This window comes from Stegastes partitus, unplaced genomic scaffold (genome assembly GCF_000690725.1).
Source record: "Stegastes partitus isolate 25-593 unplaced genomic scaffold, Stegastes_partitus-1.0.2 Scaffold192, whole genome shotgun sequence".
NCBI classification, from domain to species: Eukaryota; Metazoa; Chordata; class Actinopteri; family Pomacentridae; genus Stegastes; species Stegastes partitus.
In genome coordinates, this window is record NW_007577923.1 from 1 (window position 1) to 10,855 (window position 10,855).

The 10,855-nt window shown below is 40.7% G+C and overlaps 1 protein-coding gene across 1 annotated transcript; it reads left to right on the forward strand.

The window, feature by feature from the left end:
* Positions 1–6: 6 nt before the first annotated feature.
* On the forward strand, positions 7–10,845 carry p4ha1b (prolyl 4-hydroxylase, alpha polypeptide I b; the record flags this gene model as incomplete). The annotated part of the gene is made up of 12 exons (XM_008280405.1): positions 7–145; positions 795–932; positions 1,164–1,403; positions 2,758–2,981; positions 3,072–3,248; positions 3,426–3,496; positions 6,299–6,398; positions 6,542–6,595; positions 6,693–6,758; positions 8,310–8,378; positions 8,829–8,925; positions 9,557–10,845. Coding segments are annotated over 12 exons (1,446 nt in total), but the record flags the coding sequence as incomplete, so codon positions are not given.
* Between the last annotated feature and the right edge of the window lie 10 nt (positions 10,846–10,855).

Below are 10,855 nucleotides of genomic sequence, written 5' to 3' on the forward strand. Positions count from 1 at the left end.
GACAAATTGGATTCATTGACAGCCACAGCCACACAGGACCCTGAAGGCTTCCTGGGCCACCCAGTGAATGCCTTCAAACTGATGAAGAGGCTGAACACAGAGTGGGGCAACCTGGAGAGCCTTGTACTTAGTGACACCACTGATGGTAAGGAGAAAGAAGACCTGAGTCTAATAATGACTTTGCAGTAATTCCATGAGAACTCTTTTATGAGTGGGGTTTTCCACATTCGACATTAGATGCCAGAAGTTTTGAAACACAGGAAATATTTTAATACACTTTGCACATGTTTTTGCAATGAGCCTACATTTTGACCTGAATTTCAGGGAGTGATTCTTAATAATATTTGACGATGGGCTCGTCCAGGACTGCCTTTAAACTTGTTGTGGCTGAGTTTGAAACTAACCTTAGTGCAGCAGACTGTCTCCGGAGTGTTGGCTTGTGTTTTTGTTTGTGTGCCTTTAGAGCAAAGCAGAGAGATAAAGCCAAGGACTTCTGAAAGGGGAGAGCTGCGTTTGCTTGTTTACAGCTATGTTGTGCTGTACATTCATATTTAATACATTTTCATAACAAGTTGCCTCGCTCAAAAATGAATCATCGAGGTAGAAGAGAACATTGCTTATCTCATTAATTTTTACCACGTCTGGCTAAATACAGCTACATATTGCACACTCAGTCACATCAAGCAGTCTCATTGAACTTTAAAGAGAGTATTTGTCGTCCATTTCAGAGGTTGCTGTGTATCCCATACAGAATACTATACCTTCGTCTGTCCTTTCCTGTCCACATTTCTCAGGATTTATTTCCAACCTGACAATCCAGAGACAGTACTTCCCCACAGACGAGGACCAGACCGGGGCAGCTAAAGCTCTCCTCCGGTTACAAGACACGTACAGACTGGATGCCAACACCATCTCTACAGGAAACCTACCTGGTACAGTCCTTTAATCAGCGCATATCACATGTATCTGGCACACGGTTTGCATCTCCACAGGCTAATGTTTTCAGGAAGTATTAAAAAAAACCTCACATTACCAGACTAATACCATGAAAGTCACGGTTAATCAGCAAGGCCATGTGGCGATAGTAGGTTTTTCTTGGTTTCTGTGTTATTTGCTGTGAAGCTGGTGCTGATTTCCCTTCCTCTCCTATTTTCTGTTACAAGGAGTGAAACACAAGAGCCATATGACAGTGGAGGACTGCTACGAGCTGGGCAAAATCGCCTACTCTGATGTCGATTACTACCACACGGAGCTGTGGATGGCCCAGGCCCTGAAACAGCTTGATGAGGGAGAGGAGTCCACTTTAGATAAGGCGACGGTGCTCGACTACCTCAGCTACGCCATCTACCAGCAGGGAGAGATCGAACGTGCGCTGGAGTACACCAAGAGGTTGCTTGAACTGGGTGAGTCCTTAAAATACTTCTCCAGAAATGAAAAGAATCCTGAGAGCCATGATTTTCTTCTCACTTTGGATTCTAACATGTAAGATAATGTCATGTAAACATCAGTTAGATAAGGAGTCTTGTCCAGACTTACACAGATGGACTGTGTTTTGTCTGATTAGATAAGCCAGTAAACATGTGGAAATTGCCTTAATTTTGCTAAACAACGAAAGACTTTCCTAAGAAAAAAGAGCACATCATGGTTATCTAAATTGTTAGAATATACACTGGAAATTTGATAAATGAAGCAGAGAGGGCTAAACTGATAGCTAAGAGCTGAGTCAGCATGTCCAAGCCACGCAGACAGACACACTCCAGACCTGTTAGCCATTTCTTTACGAGTCTGTGCAGTTTCATCTAAAAACAATATGCTGTTTTTACAAGTTATATTTAGTTATTGGGCTGATTAAATTCCAATTAATACCAAATATACACCAACAGTACAATTCAGTCATTTGTATAGCACCATTCAGAGAAGTTTATTACAGCCTTTTTTTTAACAATGATTATTGATGATTGTAGAGGCTTCTTTGCCATCTGTCTGCTTTACAGTGATTTAACAGTAATTATTAAGTTCACAATAATCATTAATTTATTGGTAATTGAATGGATATGGTTTGTGTTTTATCCCTTTTCTGTGGATAATTGTACAACTCCTTAAACTACAGCCAATTAAATCACTGTAGTATTTTATTGTCTCAAAAAGGAGTGACGTGACTGCACTTTATTTTTTTTCACGATTTTGTGGGAGTCGGCAGGTGAGATTACGTTTCAGATTACCTGAATGTTAGTTGAAGGTGTCTGATCATAACTATTACTCTTTCTGGAATCACAATGACTTCTGTCTAGTCAGCTCTAGATTGTATGGAAACCTTCTGATACAGACACTCTGGCAACTAATTAATGTACTGAAATTCAGTCTGGTTAGAGCAGTATCATTTAAAATGACATTTCAGCTTTGTTATACTTGCTATTGATTGCTAATACAGTCTAGATAAAGGACACTGCAGCACATTTAGTGGTATTACCTTTCCTTTAAAACATGGTCATTTGTAGAAACCCTCTGAAGGAGCCTTGATAGTGACCTTGTTATCTGGCATTTCCTCCAAAACAGCCCCTGAATTAATGTGTCCTGTTTGTATGTCCTATTTCTGAGAGCTGGATGAGGTCAGACTGAATAAATAGCATATAATTATGTCACGCTGCAAACTCAGTTATTTTGATTGCAGCCGGCATGACAGTTTGAGGCGACATTGCTGCAGTCATCACTATTTGTAATCACCTCTATTATTTCTGTTTGGTCTCTCATTTTCAGACCCCGAGCACCAGCGCGCCAAGGGCAACCTGAAGTACTTTGAGTTCCAGTTGGAGAAGCAGAAAAAGGCTGCCGATGCAACAACTGAAAAAGAGAAGGAGCAAGGGAAAACGGAAACAACTGAGAAGAAGAAGAGGCAGAAGAGGAGTTCCCCAAAGACTTTTTCTCTCATCCCAGAAAGGAAGAAGTATGAGATGCTGTGTCGTGGCGAGGGAATCCGAATGGTGAGGAAGAAGAGGAGCTGTGCAATAACACGATTTCTAACTTACAATCTCAGTTTTAACTCCTTGTTACCTGCATTTATTTTCTCCCAGACTCCCCGTAGGCAGAGCCGGCTGTTCTGTCGGTACTATGACAACAATCATAACCCCCAGTATGTGCTGAGACCTGTCAAACAGCAAGATGAGTGGGACCGCCCCTACATTGTTCGCTACATCGACATCATCTCCGACGCAGAAATGGATAGAATCAAGCAATTGGCAAAACCACGAGTAAGCAAATTTGAGTATATGTGCATATTTACCAGATTATGATCTAGCAGGTGGTTCAGTGTGTTGAGGGGTGGGAGGTCAAAGCTGTGAGGCTGGTTGGTGTGAAGCACGCAGGCATGCACATCTGCATGCACGTGTGCATCTGTGTGTGGGTAAATCATGTCCCTGGCTTCACAGCTACGCAGGGCAACCATCTCCAACCCCGTCACAGGAGTACTGGAGACAGCTCCTTACAGGATCAGCAAAAGGTAAGACAGAGCCAGAAGCTGCCAGTGACAGAGTATGTGGGAGAGAGCTGAGAGGGAGAAAGTGGGATTTTCTTCTCCTTTTCACCTCAGTAACTCATCCCATTTCTCCTCTGTACTCCTGTCTGTCCATAGCGCCGTTTCTCCGCCCCTCCAAAGCTTAAAAGTCTCTTGAGCTGAAGCACAGGATCCAGCTGAGAATGATCAAAGCCTGATACAGCATATAGAAACATCTGTAAACTATTGTTGATTTATTAGGCAACTTCTATAGAAATGTGTTCTCTCATGCTTTCCCAGATGAGACAGACTTGAAAGAAAAAACAAATTAGAAGATTCATTAATAAGTCTAGTGGAGATTTGCTTTCTTTGGAACAAAAATTGTTTGAAGTATTTGTTTCTTGATGATCTGTCATGGATGTGTTTCTGCTCAGGAGTCTGCTACAGAAAGGTAACACAAGAAGACAGAGGAGGGGAAAAGTGTGTTACTTCTTCTGCTAGTTGATCTTAACATAGCTGCTTTTGCGGGCCAGGTGGCGTGTCAGAGGCAGCCTTTAATTGACTGGCAAATTTGATCATTTTTATTGGGCATTTGGATCCAAGCGTTGCCTCATGGAACACTCTGGTCCTTCTTAAGAGTAACATTGACGACTAGTGACCGGATCTGCCTTTCTTTTCTCTCCCTCTTCCCTCCTCCTCCTACTTCCCACCCGTCCTCCTGTGTCTATTACGTTCCATTCCTTCTTTTTTTTCCCCCCCATCTTCTTTTTCTCCACCTCCGTGTCCTTGTGCTGCGGGAACTACTGTAGTTAAGGCGAGCCACGGTGCATGACCCCCAAACTGGGAAACTTACCACAGCCCATTACAGAGTCTCCAAGAGGTAAGGGGTCACAGGTCACCAGGAGGGCCTAAGTGCCTTCCCCTCCTCCTCCTCGTCATCCAGCTTCATCTTTATCTCTGTGAAGTGGCTGAAGCACTTATTTGGCCCTGCGCTGGGCAAAGAGTAAAATGTGAACAATTTTAAAAAACTAACAATAGAGGAGGTTTTCATTTGGGATAAACAACATTTTTCACCACATTGAGCTAGTTTAACCCAAACTAAACAAACCTCTCTTGTTGGTTTTTGATCGCACTAAAATCCTTCATTTTACCAAGTGACTGAGACATTTTTGTGGAACTTCACAGTTGTTTTTTCCCCCCATAGTAACCTCTCCCAGGCTATTTGAGATCCCGAGAACTGAATTTCTATTCCCCATTGTGCTTTCCGGGAATGTTTTTTTTTTTTTTTTTCATGACGTTCTAATATGAGCTCTGCTATGCTTTTGCAACTTCCACATCAGCACAAGAGGTTAAGAAACTTAACAAGACCCGAGTCTGGATGCACACAGATCAGATATAAACTACAGTATGGCAAGTTTCCCTTTGTAGTTAAATGACTGTTTAGCTTTAATAGTTGCATCGCTCACTGTTTGTTGAGTTTGAATCCCACTCTATAAATAGCAGGCCACCAAAGTATTCAAGTTTCTTTGGGTTTACTGTTGTTGGTAATTAATGTGTGTGTGTGTGTGTGCGTGTGTGTGGGGATGTGGGTGTAAGGGTGTGGTGTTCCTTTGATGTTTTTGTATGTGTATGTGCTAGCCATCATGCCTTTCCAAATTTAGTCAAGTCACCGTTATGTATGCACATTGAAAACAACGGTGTTGACCCAAAGAGCTTTCCAGTAGAGAAATCAGATTAAAGTTATGTACCTAAATATTACATATACAACATTATGGATTACACAGATGTACTTGACCGACTTGAACCAGAAATATTTTGTACCATATCAATTTCCTGACTAAATCAAATGTAAAAAAAAAGGTTAAGAACCTACAAAATTACACACAAACTCCCAACAGATCCAATATTTCCCTTCGAGCAAGCACTTGGCGACAGTGGGCAGACAGATGGAAGAGCTCAGAACTGCTTGACCTCTTTCTGAACTGGCTGCAAGTCACTTTAGGAAAGAATTTATCGACTCACATTTGGTCCAGTATCCCTTCAAAAATATTACTTATTATCAACACAAGTTTGAATTAAAAAAGATGACTCATCCTCTGGTCTCTCTGGATTCCTCCACGAGGCCAGTGGGGGGTGGGAGTCATCTCTTGGTCGTGTCTTTAAAAAAAAATTCCCCCAAATCTGACAGTGTGTTTGAATTGATTCTGTCTTTGGTCCATATAATTGCAACTTTATTTTAATTACTTGAAAAGTTTTTCATGTGGATACTGTGGCTCTTTAGTGCTTTAGCCAAAAACAAAACAACAATCTAAACTTTATAATGTGGTCTGCAGAACTTGAGTTTTGTTATGTTTTAATAGTTCACCAGAAAGCATTTTCTGAAGTATTAAATGAAGAGCCTTTTTAATCAAAGGCCTTCTCTTAGACCAGGGTGTGAGAGTGAAAGGCGGGTTGTGTCAGGAAAGTTAAATCCATGAAAATATTTTGCCATACTTCTCCACCAAAACCCCTGAAATGTCCACAACCTTGAACCCTGAGCTGATTGGAGATTCTAAATCTTGGGCCGTTTCCTGTTTTTCCATTTTTTTCACACCTCCACTTCCCTTTTCTTTCATCTGATTTGTAATGCGCAACTTCATTTTGCATTTGAGCTTTCCATGGCATGTGTCCAGCATGACATTACCATCAGCCGCCTTTCCAGAAAACATCTTTACTACCATCTAGTGGACAAACGTGTGTCTCACTGAAATACAACACAGCACGTGTCTCTTCTTTCTCAATCGCTCTGCTCTCCCTCCTGTATTCCAGTGCTTGGCTCACTGGCTATGAGGATCCAATGATTGACAAGATCAACCAGAGGATTGAAGATCTTACAGGCCTGGAAATGGACACTGCAGAAGAGTTGCAGGTAAAGAGTTATTTTAGGATTGTACTCATGGGAAAAATAACATCTGTCAACCCCCCTGCCCTTAAAGAAGCCCCTGTTTGTGTGTCTGTTGGCTTCTGATTTATATATGTGCAAGACTTATATTGTATTTTATTTGTCTCTAGGTTGCAAATTATGGTGTTGGAGGTCAATACGAACCTCACTTTGACTTTGGAAGGGTAGGTTCTTTGTAATGCACCTAAGTTAAGTTCTTTACATGTACAATGGTGTTAATATAACAGGACATGAGAGCTGGTGTTTGTTGTCTCTGTACAGAAAGATGAGCCAGATGCCTTTAAAGAGCTGGGCACTGGGAACCGCATAGCAACATGGCTCTTCTATGTAAGTAAACTCAACTAAATACCAGTGTTGTTAACTTTACATCAACCTTACATTCACCAATTTACTGGAGGGACAGTCTTAATAAATACATATTGTGTAAAAAAATCATTGTTCAAACTTATTATTTTCAAGTTTTAGTCAAGATCCCAATCTTTCAAAGATACCGAATATCGCATTGTGTATTATGTATAGAAAATAAGTAACATACTACCATAAAAACATGGCAGCATGGCTTTTAAATATTTAAATATTTCTCCTTCAGCTTTAATGAAGTATTTGAATGAAATATAAAATGAATTGTTTTATTTTTGTCCAGAAAAACATATCAAGGATAGGGATCCATGGGTCAAAAGTTGTCTGTATTGTTATGAAAAAAAGAAAAAAGACTTGACCTTTACTCTAAGTGCTTATTCTGGTCCTGAATCTAATTTATTAACCATAAAATACAGCTATCATTTACATGTATGTACATTTTAAACAGTACAGGACAAACACTGCATACATTAGAAAAGGTAAAGCCATTATCAATCTGAAAGCAAACACTGATATGAAGCAGTGGGGTCTTGGATGTGATTATTTATTTTATGAAATGACCTTGCTAAAGGAATCTCATTAGGTTTTAATTAAATTTGTCTACTAAAATGGGGCCTTATGAATGAACTGTTTCACCCCACAGAGCCCTGAGTAGAATTCCTGTAGGTAGACGAGCTGCATATAAACTGAGCAGTCTCACACTAAAACCACTCAAATCTCAGAGTGTACATTTTTTTCTTTGGTTTTGTTCAGGGTGACACCCTGGAATTATACATCAAGGACTATCAGTCATCTGTGATTATGGGCTTAGCCACTGCCAGTGACTTTGCTCTTTACAACAGTAGAAACTAAGTTAGAGCCGGACCTACTGTGCTGATGCAACCGGGGGACATAGCAGGATGACATAGCATTTACTGAATTGAAGAAGGATTCAGAGAAACTGTTCTCCAATTTATTTGAGCCAGTGTGACTATCAAATAGATCAAAACCCAGCAGACAACAGTGTCTCCCCCAAACTTAAATCAATTATAAATAAATAAAAAATAAATGTTAAATATGTGCAACTGCTGCTGCAATATCAACCAGAGACAGTAAATTCAGGGGTTGTTAATACAGCAATTTAAATGTAAGGTTCTCGGCACATTAAAAAAAAAAAAAAAGTGCTCAGAGCAATAATTCTAAATACAGGACGAGGTTAAAACAGGGACTGAGAAACTGAGGAAACTATAAAAATACATCCCAGTTCAATGACGAAACATCAGAGGCAGGATACGTGGAAAATAGCAAAATAAGACCAAAATAGAAGAGTATAATGTTACAGAAACAATAACTCTGACTGCACTTTATAAATAAACCAAAATCGATTAAAAGCCAGACTAAACCTGAAGCTTTTCAGTCCGCCTCTATAAATGTCACAAAGCTGTGTGATTCCTGACATTTGAGCAGTGATTCAATATGACCACAGAACTATTTGATGCAGATAAACAGGTAAACGCTAGATTTTGCCTTTCGTTGTAGATGAGCAATGTGTCAGCAGGTGGAGCCACAGTATTTCCAGATGTTGGCGCTGCAGTTTGGCCTCAAAAGGTAACCGTTCATACTACACCTCTTATTAACATCCATGATTACTGATCCAGAAGCTGTGTTTGAACTCTTTATATTCTTTAGCCAACTAAACATGGTGAAACGAAGCACACATTAGCAATAAAGGTCAATTTATTCACACGAGCTCTCTCATATGCACATTATAATTCTCTAATAGGGGATCATTTAAATGCAAAATAGCATCATGAAGCATAATTACATGCCTATTTGTTCATTGCCGTCATTGAAAAAAGTCCCCTCACACTCCTTAGCATTCGTTAACAACCACAATTTATCAAATCCACACGCATGTATTGAAGTTTAACTGGCCTAATATAATTTTACTTTCCAGGAATCTCTGCAAACTCATTAAGGAGAATAATGCTGGCTTTCTGAGGTTCATGTTGTTGTGCAGAGCGGCTAACATCTGTCGTCTGCTCGTGTGTGTTCCAGGGTTCAGCAGTGTTCTGGTACAACCTGTTTGCCAGTGGGGAGGGAGACTACAGTACCCGACATGCAGCCTGTCCAGTGCTGGTGGGCAACAAGTGGGGTGAGTTCCTCTTCGTTTGGTTCCCTCTAGGCTCACTGACCAGATGTAAACCTGCAGTTCACACAGCTTTCTTCTCCAGTTCAGCTGTCTGTTTGTGTCACCATTTTCAAATCCCCCTTTGCTAGAAGAACCTTGTAGCAGCAGCCTCCACGCTGAAAACAGGAAGTTTAGCAGATGTGTTGAACTGTGCAACAAGGCAGCTTTACTTTTTTTTTTGTTGTTGAATCATCATTTTATTGACAGTGCTCCCTTCCCTTCATGTAAACAATTCCCACTATCACGATTTGGCAGAGATCCTGGATGTGGCACAAGACGACTGGGACTGGTTTAAAACACAGAATGATGACGAGGAGCAGTCAGACTATTCTCCAGCACTGTGGAATTAGGCTTTCCTGTGCGAGACTAGTTTCCCTATAAAACCATCTAGAAAGGCCTGAGTAAATATCTTATCAGAGCAAAATATTTACTCAAGAGAATGTCCATTTTAAGAGCGATTTAACCCAGTGTCATAAACAAATGTCAGGCCCTGTCTTGACTCTATCCGACACCAAGGGCAAACATTTGCACTGAAGTAATCAAAGAACTGGATTAGGCTTCTGACTTTAATCTTTTTATCTGTCTGCTTTTTTAGTATCAAATAAGTGGATCCATGAACGAGGCCAGGAGTGGCGGCGACCTTGTGGCTTAAGTGAAGCTGAATGATGAAAAAAGACAGCCTCCTTATTAGCTCCCTGCCCCCTCCGCGTCCCCTTCCTTGTGAACCACCGAGGACCAAAGAACACTACTGCAGATCACAGATGACACACGTTTTGACGATGATCCGTTTTACAAACACTCCAGAATCCGAGAGATTGATTTAATGTCGAGCCCGTGGACAGCATTACCGCCACTGTGACAGATGACATGTCCTTAAGGTTGCTGGATAGTTTTCAAACACTCTCTCGAGTCCCTTTCGCTACCACGTGTCTGTCTATGCACTCCGAATGAACTCAAGCTCTGTGGTGAGGTCATCCTTCAGCAGTGACTGTAGGGACCAGCTTCCTTCTTTTCAGTTTGAACCTTAAAGGGACATTTCACATCTTTTAGTCGGCCTGTGTGATTTGTTGTATTCATTGTATTAACTGAGCACTTGGGCCTTACAGTTTGTGAGAAAAGGAGAGGATCTTTTTAATATTGTAAACCACAGCTGTAAATGTTTTTCTTTGTGAAACTACACGCACCACCTTCGAAAGAGTTCAGTTTTGTTTCTGAAAACACCTCATTGTTCTGTTGGACTTTCCTCTGGCGTATGACTTTACAAAGAACTGGCACGTTGTGGGATTGCTGAATTTTCCTTATTTTTTACACGTGGCAGCGATTTCTGCTTCCAACCACTGAGAATAAAAAAGCAAAGATAGCGCAACGTGGCAGGAATGAAAGGACTCACAGGATGTTAAAAAACAAAAAAGAAATGGTCAGACTCTAAAGAATGGGAAAGTCTGACCACAGTCTGTTGTGGTAAACACTTTATTTGCTGTAACTAATCAGAAGCGATTTAGGATGCATGCTTAGGCTACATCTGCGCTGTACATTACGACACTTGTTGATCTTCTGTAGCGATTTCCACTCGTTTGATTGGTTACACTCTTATGTGGGCACAGATGCAGATATCAGAATTTAGTTTACCTGTGTTAGAGAATTACCTGGCCTAAGAGCAAGAAAGGAGCCGTAGAACATTAATCAATACACGCACTACATTTTGCCTCAACAGATTCAGTGGTGGATGCTGGTGGGTTTGCTTTCAGTGTTTAGAATATGTGGGGGTTTTTTTCAAGGAAGAAGCATTTTATTTATATTCCCCCCCAAGCCAATGTTGTGTCCTAAATGAAAGTTCCTCTTTTTTTTGTAATAATAAAGATTGTTTTATTGTTCTGAAGATAATAAACTGTCC